The 23,388-nt window shown below is 42.3% G+C and overlaps 1 protein-coding gene across 27 annotated transcripts in view; it reads left to right on the plus strand.

Annotated features, from left to right (window-relative positions):
- Positions 1–23,388, plus strand: part of LOC118380532 (kinesin-like protein KIF1A) — a 201,121-nt gene that overhangs the window by 87,700 nt on the left and 90,033 nt on the right. For all 27 annotated transcript variants that reach the window (XM_052475533.1, XM_052475537.1, XM_052475543.1 and 24 more), the window contains 9 exons: positions 186–261; positions 7,699–7,778; positions 7,945–8,051; positions 8,317–8,397; positions 8,749–8,929; positions 11,016–11,088; positions 11,526–11,619; positions 13,880–14,028; positions 14,243–14,421. In XM_052475533.1, coding sequence (XP_052331493.1) covers positions 186–261; positions 7,699–7,778; positions 7,945–8,051; positions 8,317–8,397; positions 8,749–8,929; positions 11,016–11,088; positions 11,526–11,619; positions 13,880–14,028; positions 14,243–14,421 — 1,020 coding nt within the window. The remainder of the gene's footprint in view (positions 1–185; positions 262–7,698; positions 7,779–7,944; positions 8,052–8,316; positions 8,398–8,748; positions 8,930–11,015; positions 11,089–11,525; positions 11,620–13,879; positions 14,029–14,242; positions 14,422–23,388) is intronic.

The following is a 23,388-nucleotide window of genomic DNA, read 5'->3' on the forward strand; positions in this document are numbered from 1 at the left end:
TATTTGTAAAAAAGAGCTTTTATTTTTATTAACTTTTCAATCAGCCAAAAAAGGAGAAATGAATTTATTTAAAAAGTTTTTCCATTTTTCCATTTTAAATTCAAATCACTTCCTGATTTGACTGATTTGAATTTGAATTGACCCCAACCTTGGGCCGTTGAACAACTGTCCATTCTCTTCCACAGAGAGGCCCTGCTGGCTGAGATGGGTGTGGCCATGAGGGAAGACGGAGGAACCGTGGGCGTGTTCTCCCCCAAGAAGGTAAGACAGCAACACATTAACAGACATCATTTAACAGGTCAGCTATTCAGGGTTACGTCAGGTTTAGGTTAGGGTTAGGCTAGGGTTAGGTCAGGTTTAGGTTAGGTTAGGTTAGGGTTAGGGTTAGGCCAGGGTTAGGTTAGGTTAGGGTTAGGGTTAGGCCAGGGTTAGGCTAGGGTTAGGTCAGGGTTAGGTTAGGGTTAGGTTAGGGTTAGGCCAGGGTTAGGTTAGGTTAGGTTAGGGTTAGGTCAGGGTTAGGTTAGGGTTAGGTTAGGGTTAGGTTAGGCCAGGGTTAGGTTAGGGTTAGGTCAGGGTTAGGTTAGGGTTAGGTTAGGGTTAGGTTAGGGTTAGGTTAGGTTAGGTTAGGTTAGGGTTAGGTCAGGGTTAGGTTAGGGTTAGGCCAGGGTTAGGTTAGGGTTAGGCCAGGGTTAGGTTAGGTTAGGTTAGGTTAGGGTTAAGGCTTAGGCTAGGGTTAGGTCAGGGTTAGGTTAGGGTTAGGCCAGGGTTAGGTTAGGGTTAGGCCAGGGTTAGGTAAGGTTAGGGTTAAGGCTAGGGTTAGGTCAGGGTTAGGTCAGGGTTAGGGTTAGGTTAAGGTTTAGGTTAGGGTTAGGCCAGGGTTAGGTTAGGGTTAGGCCAGGGTTAGGTTAGGTTAGGGTTAAGGCTTAGGTTAGGGTTAGGTCAGGGTTAGGTTAGGGTTAGTTTAAGGTTTAGGTCAGGGTTAGGTCAGGGTTAGCTCAGGGTTAGGTCAGGGTTAGGTTAAGGTTAGCTCAGGGTTAGGTCAGAGTTAGGTTAAGGTTAGCTCAGGGTTAGGTCAGGGTTAGGATTAGGTTAAGGTTAGCTCAGGGTTAGGTTAGGATTAGGTTAATGATACTTTGCACTAGAGGGAAGTCAATAATGGTATGAACCTACAGTGCATTTGGAAAGTATTCAGACCCCTTGACTTTTTCCACATTTTGTTACATTACAGCCTCATTCTAAAATGGATTAAATAGGTTTTTTCCCTCATCAATCATCACACAATACCCCATATTGACATCACAATACCCCATAATGACATCACCTCAACATGGTGGTCCTTCTCTCAGTTGGTACATGACAGGGTAGTGGGTTCGATCAACACCCATACGTAGAATGTATGCAATGACTGTATCATAAAAGCAAAATGGCATATATTATATTATTATTATTATTACACCTCATAATGACATCAAAGCAAAAACAGTTTTTTCAAAACATTAGCAAATGTATAAAAAAAAAATAACATTTCCATAAGTATTCAGACCCTTTACTCAGTACTTTGTTGAAGCACCTTCAATCAAGTTGTAGAAACATATCAAGGATGATCAATGGAAACAGGATGTACCTGAGCTCAATTTCAGGTCTCATAGCAAACGGTCTGAATACTTGTGTAAATAAGGCATTTCTATATTTTTATTTTTAATACATTTTGCAAAAATATATATTTTTAAAGTTTTTCCGATTTGTCGTAACGGGGTATTATGTGTACATTTATGAGGAAATGTTTTATTTAATCGTTTCGTTTTTTTTATAAATACGGCTGTAACGTAACAGAATGTGGTAACATTGAAAGGGTCTGAATACTTTCCCGAATGCCCTGTATGTTCCTGAATGAGCTATGGAGCTGTCTATGCTGTCACAGAAGTGTTCAATGGAACATCAGTACTCTATTTAACTCTATGGAGCTGTCTATGCTGTCACAGAAGTGTTCAATGGAACATCAGTACTCTATTTAACTCTATGGAGCTGTCTATGCTGTCACAGAAGTGTTCAATGGAACATCAGTACTCTATTTAACTCTATGGATCTGGATATCCTGCTGTCACAAATTTAAATAGACTTGAATAGAAAATCAGTTTTTATTTAACATTAAATGGATCTGGATATGCTATCACAGAAGTGTTCAATGAAAATCAGGGCTGTTCTCACTCTATTTAACTCTATGCATCTGGATATCCCATACTGATGCTTTCAGTGTTTGAGCAAATTTAAATAGACTTGAATAGAAAATGTTTTTATTTTGATGCATTAAATGTGGATTTGATTCCTCGCCCTGTTTGATTTAAAGAGAGCATGGATCAACAGAGGCTGTGTTCAAAACAGTGGAAATGTCACCCAATGAGGTTGGTCTCTCTGAAGTGTCCAATCTCCCATACTGGATGCTCTGCTCCGTCTGGAGACTCTGACTCCTAGTCTTCTCTGAGTGTGACCTTTTTACATATCCTTCCGCTTCAACTCTCTTGATTCCTCGTTCTGTTTGATTAAAGAGAGCATGGATCAACAGAGCCCGTGTTAAAACAGTGGAAATGTGTATACTTTATACCTATCCAGACGTTTCCAATCTGCACACATTAAAGGGCTAAGGCCAAGAGAATTGGGATAGGGTGTACCTTACCCTGATATGCCCTCCATCTCCCATCACACATTGAAGGGCTAAGGCCAAGAGAATTGGGATAGGGTGTACCTTACCCTGATATAACCTCCATCTCCCATCACACATTAAAGGGCTAAGGCCAAGAGAATTGGGATAGGGTGTACCTTACCCTGATATGCCCTCCATCTCTCATCTCAGCCTGTATACATATATAGTCTCTCTAGCTTTAATTGGAACCTGACAGCTATGTAGAGCTTTACAGCAGGGGAGGAGATCAACCAACTGTTTCCTTTTTCATTAAGTTAATGATTTTGATTAATTTAGTCTTCCTCTCCTTTAAATCTACGTCATTATTTCCAAGCAAACAAAGTCGTTAGTTTTCACTCTGCTTCAAGCTTCAAGCAGCAGAGTGATGTAAACACAGAGAAGCAAACACATTCAGTATATTTATGAAGATTTATAGCATTTGTGTTTCCTACTTCGCCAGCTGTTGTTTGATGGGTATAAATGACTCACACAGAGATGCTGTTAATCCCTTGGGTGTCTGGCTGTTTTGTATTTCTTTAAACTTTTCCTCATCTCCTACCTAAAGAGGGAGTCTGGGGATCTGTCCACAATGGCACCCTAATCTCTACATAGTGCACTTTATAGAGAATAAGGTTACATTTGGGTTCTATTTGGGATGCATCCTCTGTGCTTCTCTACAGGCACCAGATCAAATCAAATGTATTTATATAGCCCCTTCGTACATCAGCTGATATCTCAAAGTGCTGTACAGAAACCCAGCCTAAAACCCCAAACAGCAAGCAATGCAGGTGTAGAAGCACGGTGGCTAGGAAAAACTCCCTAGAAAGGCCAACATCTAGGAAGAAACCTAGAGAGGAACCAGGCTATGTGGGGTGGCCAGTCCTCTTCTGGCTGTGCCGGGTGGAGATTATAACAGAACATGGCCAAGATGTTCAAATGTTCATAAATGACCAGCATGGTCGAATAATAATAAGGCAGAACAGTTGAAACTGGAGCAGCAGCACAGTCAGGTGGACTGGGGACAACAAGGAGCCATCATGTCAGGTAGTCCTGGGGCACGGTCCTAGGGCTCAGGTCCTCCGAGAGAGAGAAAGAAAGAGAGAATTAGAGAGAGCATATGTGGGTTGACCAGTCCTCTTCTGGCTGTACTGGGTCGAGATTATAACAGAACATGGCCAAGATGTTCAAATGTTCATAAAGATCTATGCATCGATGTGTTTTTATTCAATTAATTCCAAAGCTGACCTATGGAATTGTTTTAATATGGTCATACTATGTACCATTTATTAATTCTGAATTTTAGGACACCTTTATGTATCAAAAGATATATATTTAAAAAATGATTTGATAAAATAACCCTTAGAAACGCATTGAATAACACTTTCATAAATGGCGAAAATTACAAAATAAATAAAAATGACATTCAAAATAAATAAATAAGAAGAAACAATGTTTTGAAGTGTTTGTCCGAAATTTTGCAAATATTTTTAAAAACTCGGGAAATATATATATATATATATATATTTTCACACATATTTAACCCCTTTGATTGGGTTAGGCACAAAACTACCTTCATACTTCCATTTGTTTTTTTTCGCCCGGTAATGGTTACCTTCAGACGGGGCCCGTGATACTTGAGGAACAAAATGGAGAACAGTTTATGTAGGTCAAACCATTCGGATTTTAAAAAACAATGTAACTGACGCACCGGTGCATCAATCGACTCTCGGGGGTTAAATTGAATGCCCCTAACAATGCTGTAATTGTATATTTGAGATGTGTTATAAACATATATTGCGAAACACATTTGAATGCCTCTGACCCTAGATCAACATTGGAGTCGTGTCCCGCAACAAGGCAGGTTCCTTGATAGCACAGTGGAACCTTTCTAGCACAGTGATTTAAATACTTAAGGGGAGGGATTTAAATGTGCTGAGTGTAATTAGTGATGGATTAGTGTAAAGCTGTGATATGCTGTGATAAACTGTGATATGCTGTGATATGCTGTGATATGCTGTGATATGCTGTGATACGCTGTGATATGCTGTGATATGCTGTGATAAACTGTGATATGCTGTGATATGCTGTGATAAACTGTGATATGCTGTGATATGCTGTGATATGCTGTGATATGCTGTGATATGATGTGATATGCTGTGATATGCTGTGATATGCTGTGATAATATAGAAAAATGTGCGGCCTTTTAAGAATTCTAGTACAGTTAAATTGTTAACACACACACATGGACACAGTGGTCTAAGGCACTGTATCTCAGTGCAAGAGGCATCACTACAGTCTCTGGTTCAAATCCAGGCTGTATCACATCCGACCGTGATTGGGAGTCAGTAAAACATAATCCAAACCTATTTCTTTGACTTACTTGCTGGGCTGTTTCGTTGTTCATTTGTTCAGTCGTATCATTCTCAACCAGTGATATTTCAGCAGTAAAGCAGTGAAGCAGTGAAGTTTCAGCTCTGTCTGTCCGTGTCCTCTCTTCCTCTGTGCTTCACTGTCACTGTGTCCGTTTCCATCTTGTCCAGCTGTGTATGTAACTTTCATGTAAACCCTGCTTCTTGTCTGCATCAAAGTAACGGTCCTTGTACCTTCAGCATGGTGACACACAGTAAAGAGATAATGCCTGTTAAAGAAGTAGCATCTTGTACCAGCATCGAGCATGGTGGCGACACAGTAAAGAGATAATGCCTGTCTAAAGAAGTGCTTCCTTGTACCTAGCATCGAGCATGGTGTCACAGTAAATAGATAATGCCTGTTAAAGAAGTAGCGGTCCTTGTCCAGCATCGAGCATGGTGGAGACACAGTAAAGAGATAATGCCTGTTAAAGAAGTAGCGGTCCTTGTACCTAGCATCGAGCATGGTGGCATCAAAAGAGATAATGCCTGTTAAAGAAGTAGCGGTCCTTGTACCTAGCATCGAGCATGGTGACGACACAGTAAAGAGATAATGCCTGTTAAAGAAGTAGCGGTCCTTGTACCTAGCATCGAGCATGGTGGAGACACAGTAAAGAGATAATGCCTGTTAAAGAAGTAGCGGTCCTTGTACCTAGCATCGAGCATGGTGGCGACACAGTAAAGAGATAATGCCTGTTAAAGAAGTAGCGGTCCTTGTACCTAGCATCGAGCATGGTGGCGACACAGTAAAGAGAGAATGCCACCGAATCGCTTGTTCACAGCCTCGAGTACTTTTGTAAGTTAACGCCACGGTCTGTGTGGGCAGTTTTGTTGAGCAGGCGTTTCAATACCATGACAGAGGGTATCACGTCTGCTGCAGACACAGTTGATGAGCTTATTTCTCCAGTCAGTTGTTTGAATGGCGCGAGGGGTATGTTCATGTTTCCATGTTTCAAACATGTTCTCATATGCCATTGAAATGGCAGCAGCGGTATGACAACCAGCATATTCATGAGCATGCAATACTGCTTTCCTCAGTATGAAATCCTCGACGACCCACTGTGTTGTCAGACTCAGCATGCTCATGGGGCTGACATTGCTGGTCCAAATGTCAGTCGTGAAGCTAATAGCAGTGACGCCGTCGCTGTGTAACTCCGGTAGGGCAACATCTGACAAATTGACAACCTACTTGGTAGTGTGTACCAGTGTTCAACCAGTCGGCAAAAGCCGACATCACCCACGACAATCTAAATGCCTTTTATGCTCGCTTAGAGGGAAGCAACACTGAAGCATGCACGAGAGCACCAGCTGTTCTGGATGACTGTGTGATAACGCTCTCGGTAGCCGATGTGAGCAAGACCTTTGAACAGGTCAACATTCACAAAGCCGCGAGTCCAGACGGATTACCAGGACGTGTACTCAAAGCATGCGCGTACCAACTGTCAAGTCTCTTCACTGACATGTTCAACCTCAACCTGACCGAGTCTGTAATACCTACATGTTTCAAGCAGACCACCATGGTCCCTGTGCCCAAGGGCGCAAAGGTAATCTGCCTAAATGATTACTGCCCCGTCGTAGCCATGAAGTGCTTTAAAGGCTGGTCATGGCTCACATCAACAGCATCCTCCCAGATACACTAGACCCACTCTAATTCCTATACCGCCTCAACAGATCCACATATGACGCAATATTAATCACACTCCACGCTGCCGTTTCACACCTGGACAAAAGGAACACGTATGTGAGAATGCTATTAATTGACTACAGCTCAGCGTTCAAGACCATAGTGCCCTCAAAGCTCATCACCAAGCTAAGGACGCTGGGACTGAACACCTCTCTCTGCAACTGGATCCTGCAACTTCCTGTCGGACCGCCCCTAGATGGTAAGGGTAGGTAACAACACGTCTGCCACTCTGATCCTCAACACGGGAGCCCCTCAGGGGTGTGTACTTAGTCCCCTCCTGTACTCCCTGTTCACCCATGACCGCGTGGTCAAACACGACTCTAACACCATCATTAAGTTTGCTGACGACACAACAGTGACAACGATGCGACAACCTATAGGGTGGTTTCCAGGACAACAACCTCTCCCTCAATGTGAGTAAGACAAAGGAGATGATCGTGGACTACAGGAAAAGGCAGGCCGAACAGGATCCCATTAATATTAAACGGGCTGTAGTAGAGCGGGTTGAGAGTTTCAAGTTCGTTGGTGTCCACATCACCAAGAATCTATCATGGTCCAAACACACCAAGACAGTCGAGGCTCATACTGAACATAATAAATATAAACACAACATGTTTCATGAGCGTGAAATTAAGATGTACAAGTTTGTATAGATAATAAAAAATAAAATTAAGTTAGGAAATTAGGTTTAACAAATGATATGACCACATTTGATACATTAGATGAGACAACAGGTAAATGAAGTCCCATATGAACCCATATGAACCAATATGAACCTATATGAACCCCATGAACCTAAATGAACCTATATGAACCATATGAACCATATGAACCTATATGAACCCATATGAGCCCATATGAACCATATGAACCTATATGAACCCTATGAACCTAAATGAACCCATATGAACCCTCCTTGTTGTAGACTCCTCACCTGGTGAACCTCAACGAGGACCCCCTGATGTCAGAGTGCCTGCTGTACTACATCAAAGATGGCGACACCAAGTAAGAGCACATAGAGAGAACATAGAGACACCAAGTAAGAGAGATGTCATAAGAATAATGTATGAGACTTCACAATGGCTTATAAACTACGTTATGTATCTTTTAGGTAGAATATCACACATTTTGTACAGTAGAATACCCTAATGTTGACTCCTTTCTTTCCCAGGGTCGGTCGTGTGGACGCCAGCAGCAGGCAGGACATTGTCCTCAGTGGTCACTTCATCAAGGACGAACACTGTACATTTACCTCTACAACGGGACCCATTGGAGAAGGTGAGATATTGGATCCTGCTGGGTATGCTTTGGTTTACTGATTAGAGGCTGAGTGTGTTATTATGGTTCGTGTGGATACTGTACCATGCAATTCTCTATTCTTTTCCTTAAAGAGTGCTATCTTACTTGGATTTAAAAGCAAGGATAGGATTGGTGTAAGAGACCATGCACAAACGCACACTTCATGGAAAAGGGTGGATAATTAAGATGCAGGTAGTGTCTCGAAAGGTCTATGTCCCTGTCTGTCTCCTTTCTGCCCCAGTAGCAGTCACCCTGGAGCCCTGTGAGGGAGCTGAGACCTACGTCAATGGGAAGAGGGTCACCGAGGCTACAGTCCTCAAATCAGGTGGGTCAGCTATCTCTGTCTCTCTCTCTCTTTCCCTCTCTCTCTCTCTCTCTCTCTGTCTCTGTCTCTGTCTCTGTCTCTGTCTCTGTCTCTGTCTCTGTCTCTGTCTCTGTCTCTCTTTCTCTCTCCCTCTCCCTCTCCCTCTCTCCCTCACTCTTTCCCTCTCTTCCTCTCTCTCTTCCTTTTTTGTCCTCTGGTCTGGAGATGTCCTCTACACTTTCCTACTCAATTTCTACCGCTTCTCTTTTGCTCTTTGTAACATTCTTCACTTCTATCCGGACATTTGTACCGATCACCGAATGCTTTTTGAAACTTCTCTCTCCCTGCTTTCTGGATCAACCTGTCCTCCAGGGAACCGTATTATTCTGGGTAAGAGCCACGTGTTCCGGTTCAACCACCCAGAGCAGGCGCGCCAGGAGCGGGAGAAGACGCCCTGCGCTGAGACCCCTGTGGAGCCGGTGGACTGGGCCTTCGCACAGAGAGAATTGCTGGACAAACAGGGCATCGACATGAAGCAGGAGATGGACCAGAGGTGAGAGAACTAGAGAGGAGAGAGGAGGAGAGGAGAGAGAACTAGAGAGGAGAGAGGAGGAGAGGAGAGGAGAGAGGTGAGAGGGGAGACAAGGGAGAAGAGAGACGAGGTTGAGTAAATACTGTAAGAGAGAGGAGAGGAGAGAGGAGAGACCAGAGGTGAGAGGGGAGACAGGGGAGAAGAGAGACTAGGTTGAGTAAATACTGTAAGAGAGAGGAGAGGAGAGAGGAGAGACCAGAGGTGAGAGGGGAGACAGGAGAGAAGAGAGACTAGGTTGAGTAAATACTGTAAGAGAGAGGAGAGGATTCAGAGGTGAGTGAGGGAGAGTTGCGAGGAGTTTGTGGTTGTGAGTGAGGGAGAGTTGAGATTAGATCTATGGTTGTGGGAGAGTTGAGATGAGTCTGTGGTTGTGAGTGAGGGAGAGTTGATATGAGCCTGTGGTTGTGAGTGAGGGATAGTTGAGATGAGTCTGTGGTTGTGAGTGAGGGATAGTTGAGAGGAGTCTGTGGTTGTGAGTGAGGGAGAGTTGATATGAGCCTGTGGTTGTGAGTGAGGGAGAGTTGAGATGAGTCTGTGGTTGTGAGTGAGGGAGAGTTGAGATGAGTCTGTGGTTGTGAGTGAGGGAGAGTTGAGATGAGTCTGTGGTTGTGAGTGAGGGATAGTTGAGAGGAGTCTGTGGAAGAGTCTTGTGGTTGTGAGTGAGGGAGAGTTGAGATGACATCTATGGTTGTGTATGTGGTTGTGTCTGTGGTTGTGTATGTGGTTGTGTCTGTGTCTGTGGTTGTGTCTGTGGTTGTGTTTGTGGTTGAGTCTGTGGTTGTGAGTGAGGGATAGTTGAGAGGAGTCTGTGGAAGAGTCTTGTGGTTGTGAGTGAGGGAGAGTTGAGATGACATCTATGGTTGTGTATGTGGTTGTGTATGTGGTTGTGTCTGTGTCTGTGGTTGTGTCTGTGGTTGTGTCTGTGGTTGTGTCTGTGGTTGTGTCTGTGGTTGTGTCTGTGGTTGAGTCTGTGGTTGTGTCTGTGGTTGAGTCTGGGTTGTGTCTGTGGTTGAGTCTGTGGTTGTGTCTGTGGTTGAGTCTGTGGTTGTGTCTGTGGTTGTGTCTGTGGTTGTGTCTGTGGTCTGTGGTGTGTCTGTGGTTGTGTCTGTGGTTGAGTCTGTGGTTGTGTCTGTGGTTGAGTCTGTGGTTGAGTCTGTGGTTGAGTCTGTGGTTGTGTCTGTGGTTGAGTCTGTGGTTGAGTCTGTGGTTGAGTCTGTGGTTGAGTCTGTGGTTGTGTCTGTGGTTGAGTCTGTGGTTGTGTCTGTGGTTGAGTCTGTGGTTGTGTCTGTGGTTGTGTCTGTGGTTGAGTCTGTGGTTGAGTCTGTGGTTGTGTCTGTGGTTGTGTCTGTGGTTGTGTCTGTGGTTGAGTCTGTGGTTGTGTCTGTGGTTGTGTCTGTGGTTGAGTCTGTGGTTGAGTCTGTGGTTGTGTCTGTGGTTGAGTCTGTGGTTGTGTCTGTGGTTGAGTCTGTGGTTGTGTCTGTGGTTGAGTCTGTGGTTGTGTCTGTGGTTGAGTCTGTGGTTGAGTCTGTGGTTGAGTCTGTGGTTGTGTCTGTGGTTGAGTCTGTGGTTGTGTCTGTGGTTGTGTCTGTGGTTGTGTCTGTGGTTGTGTCTGTGGTTGTGTCTGTGGTTGAGTCTGTGGTTGAGTCTGTGGTTGTGTCTGTGGTTGAGTCTGTGGTTGAGTCTGTGGTTGAGTCTGTGGTTGTGTCTGTGGTTGTGTCTGTGGTTGTGTCTGTGGTTGAGTCTGTGGTTGAGTCTGTGGTTGTGTCTGTGGTTGTGTCTGTGGTTGTGTCTGTGGTTGTGTCTGTGGTTGAGTCTGTGGTTGTGTCTGTGGTTGTGTCTGTGGTTGTGTCTGTGGTTGAGTCTGTGGTTGTGTCTGTGGTTGAGTCTGTGGTTGTGTCTGTGGTTGTGTCTGTGGTTGAGTCTGTGGTTGTGTCTGTGGTTGTGTCTGTGGTTGTGTCTGTGGTTGTGTCTGTGGTTGTGTCTGTGGTTGTGTCTGTGGTTGAGTCTGTGGTTGTGTCTGTGGTTGAGTCTGTGGTTGTGTCTTCAGGCTGCAGGAGCTGGAAGACCAGTACCGTAAAGAGAGAGAAGAGACACACAACCTGCTGGAACAGCAGAGGATGGTGAGACCTGTTAACCAATGGACAAGAGCACCAAAATATTACCCTTTTGTTCATACATTAAGTCTGAGTCTGAATTACATTAAGTCTGAATTACATTAAGTCTGAGTCTGAATTACATTAAGTCTGAATTACATTAAGTCTGAGTCTGAATTACATTAAGTCTGAATTACATTAAGTCTGAGTCTGAATTACATTAAGTCTGAATTACATTAAGTCTGAGTCTGAATTACATTAAGTCTGAATTACATTAAGTCTGAGTCTGAATTACATTAAGTCTGAATTACATTAAGTCTGAGTCTGAATTACATTAAGTCTGAATTACATTAAGTCTGAGTCTGAATTACATTAAGTCTGAATTACATTAAGTCTGAGTCTGAATTACATTAAGTCTGAATTATTTTCTAGTTAAAGCCTGATCATGTGACCAATTTCCACAGGATTATGAGAGCAAGCTGGAAGCCCTTCAGAAACAGGTGGACCGATATTACCCTGAGGTAGTAGGAGAGGAAGAAGAGGAGCCTGAGGAGGAAGGTACGTCACTGGTTACTGACTTTTATTTACACTACACTGCCAAAAGTATGTGGACACCTGCCTGTCGAACATCTCATTCCAAAATCATGAAATCATTAATATGGAGCAAATCTAACATTTTCAGAACTGTAAATGAACTGTATAGTATGAAACTGCTCAAAACAAGGTTAATAATTCCAACAAAATAACAGCTGGAATGTTCTATATAACTTATATATTGAAGAGAATTTACACTACATGGCCATAAGTATGTGTACAGCTGCTCATCAAACATCTCATTCCATTGGAGTTGGTACCCTGTTGTGCTGCTATAACAGGCCTCCAGTCTTCTGGGAAGGCTTTCCACTAGATGTTGGAACATTGCTGCTATAACAGGCCTCCAGTCTTCTGGGAAGGCTTTCCACTAGATGTTGGAACATTGCTGCTATAACAGGCCTCCAGTCTTCTGGGAAGGCTTTCCACTAGATGTTGGAACATTGCTGCTATAACAGGCCTCCAGTCTTCTGGGAAGGCTTTCCACTAAATGTTGGAACATTGCTGCTATAACAGGCCTCCAGTCTTCTGGGAAGGCTTTCCACTAGATGTTGGAACATTGCTGCTATAACAGGCCTCCAGTCTTCTGGGAAGGCTTTCCACTAGATGTTGGAACATTGCTGCTATAACAGGCCTCCAGTCTTCTGGGAAGGCTTTCCACTAAATGTTGGAACATTGCTGCTATAACAGGCCTCCAGTCTTCTGGGAAGGCTTTCCACTAAATGTTGGAACATTGCTGCTATAACAGGCCTCCAGTCTTCTGGGAAGGCTTTCCACTAGATGTTGGAACATTGCTGTGGGGACTTGCTTCCATTCAGCCACAAGAGCATTAGTGAGGTCGGGCCCTGACGTTGGGCAATTAGGCCTGGCTCAGAGTTGGCGTTCCAATTCATTCCAACGGTGTTCGATGAGGTTGCGGTCAGGGCTCTGTGGAGACCAGTCAAGTTCTTCCACACTGATCTCAACAAATCGGTCGTGGGGCGGCAGATAGCCTGGGGGTTAGAGCGTTGGACTTGTAACCGAAAGGTTGCAAGATCAAATCCCCGAACTGGCAAGGTAAAAATATGTCGTTCTGTCCCTGAACAAGGCAGTTAACCTTGTTCCTAGACTGTCATTGAAAATACGAATGACTTGCCTAGTTAAATAAAGGTAAAATAAAATTAAAAAATAAACAATTTCTGTATGGACCTCGCTTTGTGCATGGGGGCATTGCCATGCTGAAACAGGAAAGAGCCTTCCCCAAACTGTTGCCACAAAGTTGGAAGCACAGAATCCTTTAAAATCTGTAGCGTTAAGATTCCCCTTCAATGGAACTAAGGAGTCTGAACCATGAAAAACAGCCTCAGACCATTATTCCTCCTCCACCAAACTTTACAGTTGGCACTATGCATTGGGGCAGGTATCGTTCTCCTGGCATTTGCCAAACCCAGATTCGTCCGTCGGACTGCCAGATGGTGAAGTGGGATTCATCACTCTAGAGAATGCATTTCCACTGCTCCAGAGTCCAATGGCGGCGAGCTTTACACCACTCCAGCCGACGTTTGGCATTGCCCATGGTGATCTTAGGCTTGTGTGCGGTTGCTCGGCCATGGAAACCCATTTCATGATGCTCCCAATGAACAGTTATTGTGCTGACGTTGCTTCCAGAGGCAGTTTGGAACCTCAGTAGTGACTGTTGCAACCGACGGCAGACCATTTTTACGCCCGACACACTTAAGCACTCAGCGGTCCCGTTCTGTGAGCTTGTGTGGTCTACCACTTCGCGGCTGATCCGTTGTTGCTCCTAGACGTTTCCACTTCACAATAACAGCACTTATAGTTGACCCGGGGCAGCTCTAGCGAGGCAGTAATTTGACGAACTGACTTGTTGGAAAAGGTGGCATCCTATGACGGTGCCACGTTTAAAAGTCACTGAGCTCGTCAGTACGGGCCATTCTACTGTCAATGTTTGTCTATGGAGATTACATGGCTGTGTTCGATTTTATACTCATGTCAGCAACGGGTGTGGCTGAAATAGCCGAATCCACTCATTTGAAGGGGTGTCCACATAATTTAAGTGTATGTCAAATCAAATCAAACTTTATTTGTCACATGATCTTACCGTCAATGTGCATGTTTAAGGACGAGGCTCTGCATTTAAATTAGCATCCCTTTGTACACACATACAATGTGTTGATGTTGAACTCAGATGTTTGGGTCATCTTGTTGTACCCTCTGGGCTCCACAGTGCAGTGGACGGAGAGGGAGGCGGAGCTAGCCCTGTGGGGTTTCAGGAAGTGGCGCTGTTACCAGTTCACCTCCCTCAGAGACCAGCTGTGGGGAAACGCCATCTTCCTCAAGGAGGCTAACGCCATCAGCGTGGAACTCAAGAAGAAGGTTTGAGAACAATTCAGCACATCTCCACGGAAACATAACTGTCACAGACTTGGGTTCATGTAGTTTTGTTTTTTAGTTTTCCAAATGATTTGAGTGTTTGATTGGGTCTGACTGGAATGACAGATGAGGCGGGATGTTCGGGAAATACAATTTGAACCCAGGTTCTGAACTGTCCCTTTGTGTATTACTAACCCTGTGCCCCCCTCTCCCCCAGGTCCAGTTCCAGTTTGTGCTGCTGACCGACACCCTGTACTCCCCCCTGCCCACTGACCTGCTGCCCCCTGAGGCAGCCAAGGACAGAGCGACCCGCCCGTTCCCCAGGACCATCGTAGCTGTGGAGGTTCAGGACCATAAGAATGGGGCCACCCACTGCTGGACCCTGGAGAAACTCAGGTACGATAGTATTCTATAGTCTATTTACTACTGTAACCTGTAGCCAACACTAGGTCTAATCCCAGTCTATTTACTACTGTAACCTGTAGCCAACACTAGGTCTAATCCCAGTCTATTTACTACTGTAATCTGTAGCCAACACTAGGTCTAATCCCAGTCTATTTACTACTGTAACATGTAGCCAACACTAGGTCTAATCCCAGTCTATTTACTACTGTAATCTGTAGCCAACACTAGGTCTAATCCCAGTCTATTTACTACTGTAACATGTAGCCAACACTAGGTCTAATCCCAGTCTATTTACTACTGTAACATGTAGCCAACACTAGGTCTAATCCCAGTCTATTTACTACTGTAACATGTAGCCAACACTAGGTCTAATCCCAGTATGTTTACTACTGTAACATGTAGCCAACACTAGGTCTAATCCCAGTATGTTTACTACTGTAACATGTAGCCAACACTAGGTCTAATCCCAGTATGTTTACTACTGTAACATGTAGCCAACACTAGGTCTAATCCCAGTATATTTACTACTGTAACATGTAGCCAACACTAGGTCTAATCCCAGTCTATTTACTACTGTAACATGTAGCCAACACTAGGTCTAATCCCAGTATATTTACTACTGTAACATGTAGCCAACACTAGGTCTAATCCCAGTATATTTACAACTGTAACATGTAGCCAACACTAGGTCTAATCCCGGTCTATTTACTACTGTAACCTGTAGCCAACACTAGGTCTAATCCCAGTCTATTTACTACTGTAACATGTAGCCAACACTAGGTCTAATCCCAGTATATTTACTACTGTAACATGTAGCCAACACTAGGTCTAATCCCAGTCTATTTATTACTGTAACCTGTAGCCAACACTGGGTCTAATCCCAGTATATTTACTACTGTAACATGTAGCCAACACTAGGTCTAATCCCAGTCTATTTACTACTGTAACATGAAGCCAACACTGGGTCTAATCCCAGTATATTTACTACTGTAACCAACACTAGGTCTAATCCCAGTATATTTACTAATGTAACCTGTAGCCAACACTAGGTCTAATCCCAGTCTATTTACTACTGTAACATGTAGCCAACACTAGGTCTAATCCCAGTCTATTTACTACTGTAACATGTAGCCAACACTAGGTCTAATCCCAGTCTATTTACTACTGTAACATGTAGCCAACACTAGGTCTAATCCCAGTATGTTTACTACTGTAACATGTAGCCAACACTGGGTCTAATCCCAGTATGTTTACTACTGTAACATGTAGCCAACACTAGGTCTAATCCCAGTCTATTTACTACTGTAACATGTAGCCAACACTAGGTCTAATCCCAGTATATTTACTACTGTAACCAACACTAGGTCTAATCCCAGTATATTTACTACTGTAACCTGTAGCCAACACTAGGTCTAATTCCAGTCTATTTACTACTGTAACATGTAGCCAACACTAGGTCTAATCCCAGTCTATTTACTACTGTAACATGTAGCCAACACTAGGTCTAATCCCAGTCTATTCACTACTGTAACATGTAGCCAACACTAGGTCTAATCCCAGTCTATTTACTACTGTAACATGTAGCCAACACTAGGTCTAATCCCAGTCTATTTACTACTGTAACATGTAGCCAACACTAGGTCTAATCCCAGTCTATTTACTACTGTAACATGTAGCCAACACTAGGTCTAACCCCAGTCTATTTACTAATGTAACCTGTAGCCAACACTAGGTCTAATTCCAGTCTATTTACTACTGTAACATGTAGCCAACACTAGGTCTAATCCCAGTATATTTACTACTGTAACATGTAGCCAACACTAGGTCTAATCCCAGTATGTTTACTACTGTAACATGTAGCCAACACTGGGTCTAATCCCAGTATATTTACTACTGTAACCAACACTAGGTCTACTCCCAGTATATTTACTAATGTAACCTGTAGCCAACACTAGGTCTAATCCCAGTCTATTTACTACTGTAACATGTAGCTAACACTAGGTCTAATCCCAGTCTATTTACTACTGTAACATGTAGCCAACACTAGGTCTAATCCCAGTATGTTTACTACTGTAACATGTAGCCAACACTGGGTCTAATCCCAGTATGTTTACTACTGTAACATGTAGCCAACACTAGGTCTAATCCCAGTATGTTTACTACTGTAACATGTAGCCAACACTGGGTCTAATCCCAGTCTATTTACTACTGTAACATGTAGCCAACACTAGGTCTAATCCCAGTCTATTTACTACTGTAACATGTAGCCAACACTAGGTCTAATCCCAGTCTATTTACTACTGTAACATGTAGCCAACACTAGGTCTAATCCCAGTATATTTACAACTGTAACATGTAGCCAACACTAGGTCTAATCCCAGTCTATTTACTACTGTAACCTGTAGCCAACACTAGGTCTAATCCCAGTCTATTTACTACTGTAACATGTAGCCAGCACTAGGTCTAATCCCAGTATATTTACTACTGTAACATGTAGCCAACACTAGGTCTAATCCCAGTATGTTTACTACTGTAACATGTAGCCAACACTAGGTCTAATCCCAGTCTATTTACTACTGTAACATGTAGCCAACACTGGGTCTAATCCCAGTATATTTACTACTGTAACCAACACTAGGTCTAATCCCAGTATATTTACTAATGTAACCTGTAGCCAACACTAGGTCTAATCCCCGTCTATTTACTACTGTAACATGTAGCCAACACTAGGTCTAATCCCAGTCTATTTACTACTGTAACATGTAGCCAACACTAGGTCTAATCCCAGTATGTTTACTACTGTAACATGTAGCCAACACTGGGTCTAATCCCAGTATGTTTACTACTGTAACATGTAGCCAACACTGGGTCTAATCCCAGTCTATTTACTACTGTAACATGTAGCCAACACTAGGTCTAATCCCAGTATATTTACTACTGTAACCAACACTAGGTCTAATCCCAGTATATTTACTACTGTAACATGTAGCCAACACTGGGTCTAATCCCAGTATGTTTACTACTGTAACATGTAGCCAACACTGGGTCTAATCCCAGTCTATTTACTACTGTAACATGTAGCCAACACTAGGTCTAATCCCAGTATGTTTACTACTGTAACATGTAGCCAACACTGGGTCTAATCCCAGTATGTTTACTACTGTAACATGTAGCCAACACTGGGTCTAATCCCAGTCTATTTACTACTGTAACATGTAGCCAACACTAGGTCTAATCCCAGTATATTTACTACTGTAACCAACACTAGGTCTAATCCCAGTATATTTACTACTGTAACCAACACTAGGTCTAATCCCAGTATATTTACTACTGTAACCTGTAGCCAACACTAGGTCTAATTCCAGTCTATTTACTACTGTAACCTGTAGCCAACACTAGGTCTAATCCCAGTCTATTTACTACTGTAACCTGTAGCCAACACTAGGTCTAATCCCAGTCTATTTACTACTGTAACCTGTAGCCAACACTAGGTCTAATCCCAGTCTATTTACTACTGTAACATGTAGCCAACACTAGGTCTAATCCCAGTATGTTTACTACTGTAACATGTAGCCAACACTAGGTCTAATCCCAGTATGTTTACTACTGTAACATGTAGCCAACACTGGGTCTAATCCCAGTCTATTTACTACTGTAACATGTAGCCAACACTAGGTCTAATCCCAGTATATTTACTACTGTAACATGTAGCCATCACTAGGTCTAATCCCAGTATATTTACTACTGTAACCAACACTAGGTCTAATCCCAGTATATTTACTACTGTAACCAACACTAGGTCTAATCCCAGTATATTTACTACTGTAACCTGTAGCCAACACTAGGTCTAATTCCAGTCTATTTACTACTGTAACCTGTAGCCAACACTAGGTCTAATCCCAGTCTATTTACTACTGTAACCTGTAGCCAACACTAGGTCTAATCCCAGTCTATTTACTACTGTAACCTGTAGCCAACACTAGGTCTAATCCCAGTCTATTTACTACTGTAACATGTAGCCAACACTAGGTCTAATCCCAGTATGTTTACTACTGTAACATGTAGCCAACACTAGGTCTAATCCCAGTATGTTTACTACTGTAACATGTAGCCAACACTGGGTCTAATCCCAGTCTATTTACTACTGTAACATGTAGCCAACACTAGGTCTAATCCCAGTATATTTACTACTGTAACATGTAGCCAACACTAGGTCTAATCCCAGTCTATTTACTACTGTAACATGTAGCCAACACTAGGTCTAATCCCAGTATATTTACTACTGTAACATGTAGCCAACACTAGGTCTAATCCCAGTATATTTACAACTGTAACATGTAGCCAACACTAGGTCTAATCCCAGTCTATTTACTACTGTAACCTGTAGCCAACACTAGGTCTAATCCCAGTCTATTTACTACTGTAACATGTAGCCAACACTAGGTCTAATCCCAGTATATTTACTACTGTAACATGTAGCCAACACTAGGTCTAATCCCAGTATGTTTACTACTGTAACATGTAGCCAACACTGGGTCTAATCCCAGTATATTTACTACTGTAACCAACACTAGGTCTAATCCCAGTATATTTACTAATGTAACCTGTAGCCAACACTAGGTCTAATCCCAGTCTATTTACTACTGTAACATGTAGCCAACACTAGGTCTAATCCCAGTCTATTTACTACTGTAACATGTAGCCAACACTAGGTCTAATCCCAGTATATTTACTACTGTAACATGTAGCCAACACTGGGTCTAATCCCAGTATGTTTACTACTGTAACATGTAGCCAACACTAGGTCTAATCCCAGTATGTTTACTACTGTAACATGTAGCCAACACTTGGTCTAATCCCAGTCTATTTACTACTGTAACATGTAGCCAACACTAGGTCTAATCCCAGTCTATTTACTACTGTAACATGTAGCTAACACTAGGTCTAATCCCAGTCTATTTACTACTGTAACATGTAGCCAACACTAGGTCTAATCCCAGTATGTTTACTACTGTAACATGTAGCCAACACTGGGTCTAATCCCAGTATGTTTACTACTGTAACATGTAGCCAACACTAGGTCTAATCCCAGTATGTTTACTACTGTAACATGTAGCCAACACTGGGTCTAATCCCAGTCTATTTACTACTGTAACATGTAGCCAACACTAGGTCTAATCCCAGTCTATTTACTACTGTAACATGTAGCCAACACTAGGTCTAATCCCAGTATATTTACTACTGTAACATGTAGCCAACACTAGGTCTAATCCCAGTATATTTACAACTGTAACATGTAGCCAACACTAGGTCTAATCCCAGTCTATTTACTACTGTAACCTGTAGCCAACACTAGGTCTAATCCCAGTCTATTTACTACTGTAACATGTAGCCAGCACTAGGTCTAATCCCAGTATATTTACTACTGTAACATGTAGCCAACACTAGGTCTAATCCCAGTATGTTTACTACTGTAACATGTAGCCAACACTAGGTCTAATCCCAGTCTATTTACTACTGTAACATGTAGCCAACACTGGGTCTAATCCCAGTATATTTACTACTGTAACCAACACTAGGTCTAATCCCAGTATATTTACTAATGTAACCTGTAGCCAACACTAGGTCTAATCCCCGTCTATTTACTACTGTAACATGTAGCCAACACTAGGTCTAATCCCAGTCTATTTACTACTGTAACATGTAGCCAACACTAGGTCTAATCCCAGTATGTTTACTACTGTAACATGTAGCCAACACTGGGTCTAATCCCAGTATGTTTACTACTGTAACATGTAGCCAACACTGGGTCTAATCCCAGTCTATTTACTACTGTAACATGTAGCCAACACTAGGTCTAATCCCAGTATATTTACTACTGTAACCAACACTAGGTCTAATCCCAGTATATTTACTACTGTAACATGTAGCCAACACTGGGTCTAATCCCAGTATGTTTACTACTGTAACATGTAGCCAACACTGGGTCTAATCCCAGTCTATTTACTACTGTAACATGTAGCCAACACTAGGTCTAATCCCAGTATGTTTACTACTGTAACATGTAGCCAACACTGGGTCTAATCCCAGTATGTTTACTACTGTAACATGTAGCCAACACTGGGTCTAATCCCAGTCTATTTACTACTGTAACATGTAGCCAACACTAGGTCTAATCCCAGTATATTTACTACTGTAACCAACACTAGGTCTAATCCCAGTATATTTACTACTGTAACCAACACTAGGTCTAATCCCAGTATATTTACTACTGTAACCTGTAGCCAACACTAGGTCTAATTCCAGTCTATTTACTACTGTAACCTGTAGCCAACACTAGGTCTAATCCCAGTCTATTTACTACTGTAACCTGTAGCCAACACTAGGTCTAATCCCAGTCTATTTACTACTGTAACCTGTAGCCAACACTAGGTCTAATCCCAGTCTATTTACTACTGTAACATGTAGCCAACACTAGGTCTAATCCCAGTATGTTTACTACTGTAACATGTAGCCAACACTAGGTCTAATCCCAGTATGTTTACTACTGTAACATGTAGCCAACACTGGGTCTAATCCCAGTCTATTTACTACTGTAACATGTAGCCAACACTAGGTCTAATCCCAGTATATTTACTACTGTAACATGTAGCCAACACTAGGTCTAATCCCAGTCTATTTACTACTGTAACATGTAGCCAACACTAGGTCTAATCCCAGTATATTTACTACTGTAACATGTAGCCAACACTAGGTCTAATCCCAGTATATTTACAACTGTAACATGTAGCCAACACTAGGTCTAATCCCAGTCTATTTACTACTGTAACCTGTAGCCAACACTAGGTCTAATCCCAGTCTATTTACTACTGTAACATGTAGCCAACACTAGGTCTAATCCCAGTATATTTACTACTGTAACATGTAGCCAACACTAGGTCTAATCCCAGTATGTTTACTACTGTAACATGTAGCCAACACTGGGTCTAATCCCAGTATATTTACTACTGTAACCAACACTAGGTCTAATCCCAGTATATTTACTAATGTAACCTGTAGCCAACACTAGGTCTAATCCCAGTCTATTTACTACTGTAACATGTAGCCAACACTAGGTCTAATCCCAGTATATTTACTACTGTAACATGTAGCCAACACTGGGTCTAATCCCAGTATGTTTACTACTGTAACATGTAGCCAACACTAGGTCTAATCCCAGTATGTTTACTACTGTAACATGTAGCCAACACTTGGTCTAATCCCAGTCTATTTACTACTGTAACATGTAGCCAACACTAGGTCTAATCCCAGTATGTTTACTACTGTAACATGTAGCCAACACTTGGTCTAATCCCAGTCTATTTACTACTGTAACATGTAGCCAACACTAGGTCTAATCCCAGTATGTTTACTACTGTAACATGTAGCCAACACTGGGTCTAATCCCAGTATGTTTACTACTGTAACATGTAGCCAACACTAGGTCTAATCCCAGTATGTTTACTACTGTAACATGTAGCCAACACTTGGTCTAATCCCAGTCTATTTACTACTGTAACATGTAGCCAACACTAGGTCTAATCCCAGTCTATTTACTACTGTAACATGTAGCCAACACTGGGTCTAATCCCAGTATGTTTACTACTGTAACATGTAGCCAACACTTGGTCTAATCCCAGTCTATTTACTACTGTAACATGTAGCCAACACTAGGTCTAATCCCAGTCTATTTACTACTGTAACATGTAGCCAACACTAGGTCTAATCCCCGTCTATTTACTACTGTAACATGTAGCCAACACTAGGTCTAATCCCAGTATATTTACTAATGTAACCAACACTAGGTCTAATCCCAGTATATTTACTACTGTAACCAACACTAGGTCTAATCCCAGTATATTTACTACTGTAACCTGTAGCCAACACTAGGTCTAATTCCAGTCTATTTACTACTGTAACATGTAGCCAACACTAGGTCTAATCCCAGTCTATTTACTACTGTAACATGTAGCCAACACTAGGTCTAATCCCAGTCTATTCACTACTGTAACATGTAGCCAACACTAGGTCTAATCCCAGTCTATTTACTACTGTAACATGTAGCCAACACTAGGTCTAATCCCAGTCTATTTACTACTGTAACATGTAGCCAACACTAGGTCTAATTCCAGTCTATTTACTACTGTAACATGTAGCCAACACTAGGTCTAATCCCAGTCTATTTATTACTGTAACCTGTAGCCAACACTGGGTCTAATCCCAGTATATTTACTACTGTAACATGTAGCCAACACTAGGTCTAATTCCAGTCTATTTACTACTGTAACATGTAGCCAACACTAGGTCTAATCCCAGTCTATTTACTACTGTAACATGTAGCCAACACTAGGTCTAATCCCAGTCTATTTACTACTGTAACATGAAGCCAACACTGGGTCTAATCCCAGTATATTTACTACTGTAACCAACACTAGGTCTAATCCCAGTATATTTACTAATGTAACCTGTAGCCAACACTAGGTCTAATCCCAGTCTATTTACTACATTTACATTTACATTTAAGTCATTTAGCAGACGCTCTTATCCAGAGCGACTTACTACTGTAACATGTAGCCAACACTAGGTCTAATCCCAGTATATTTACTACTGTAACATGTAGCCAACACTAGGTCTAATCCCAGTCTATTTACTACTGTAACATGTAGCCAACACTAGGTCTAATCCCAGTATGTTTACTACTGTAACATGTAGCCAACACTGGGTCTAATCCCAGTATGTTTACTACTGTAACATGTAGCCAACACTAGGTCTAATCCCAGTCTATTTACTACTGTAACATGTAGCCAACACTAGGTCTAATCCCAGTCTATTTACTACTGTAACATGTAGCCAACACTAGGTCTAATCCCAGTATATTTACTACTGTAACCAACACTAGGTCTAATCCCAGTATATTTA

The sequence above is a fragment of the Oncorhynchus keta genome, chromosome 22 (assembly GCF_023373465.1).
Source record: "Oncorhynchus keta strain PuntledgeMale-10-30-2019 chromosome 22, Oket_V2, whole genome shotgun sequence".
Lineage (NCBI taxonomy): Eukaryota > Metazoa > Chordata > Actinopteri > Salmoniformes > Salmonidae > Oncorhynchus > Oncorhynchus keta.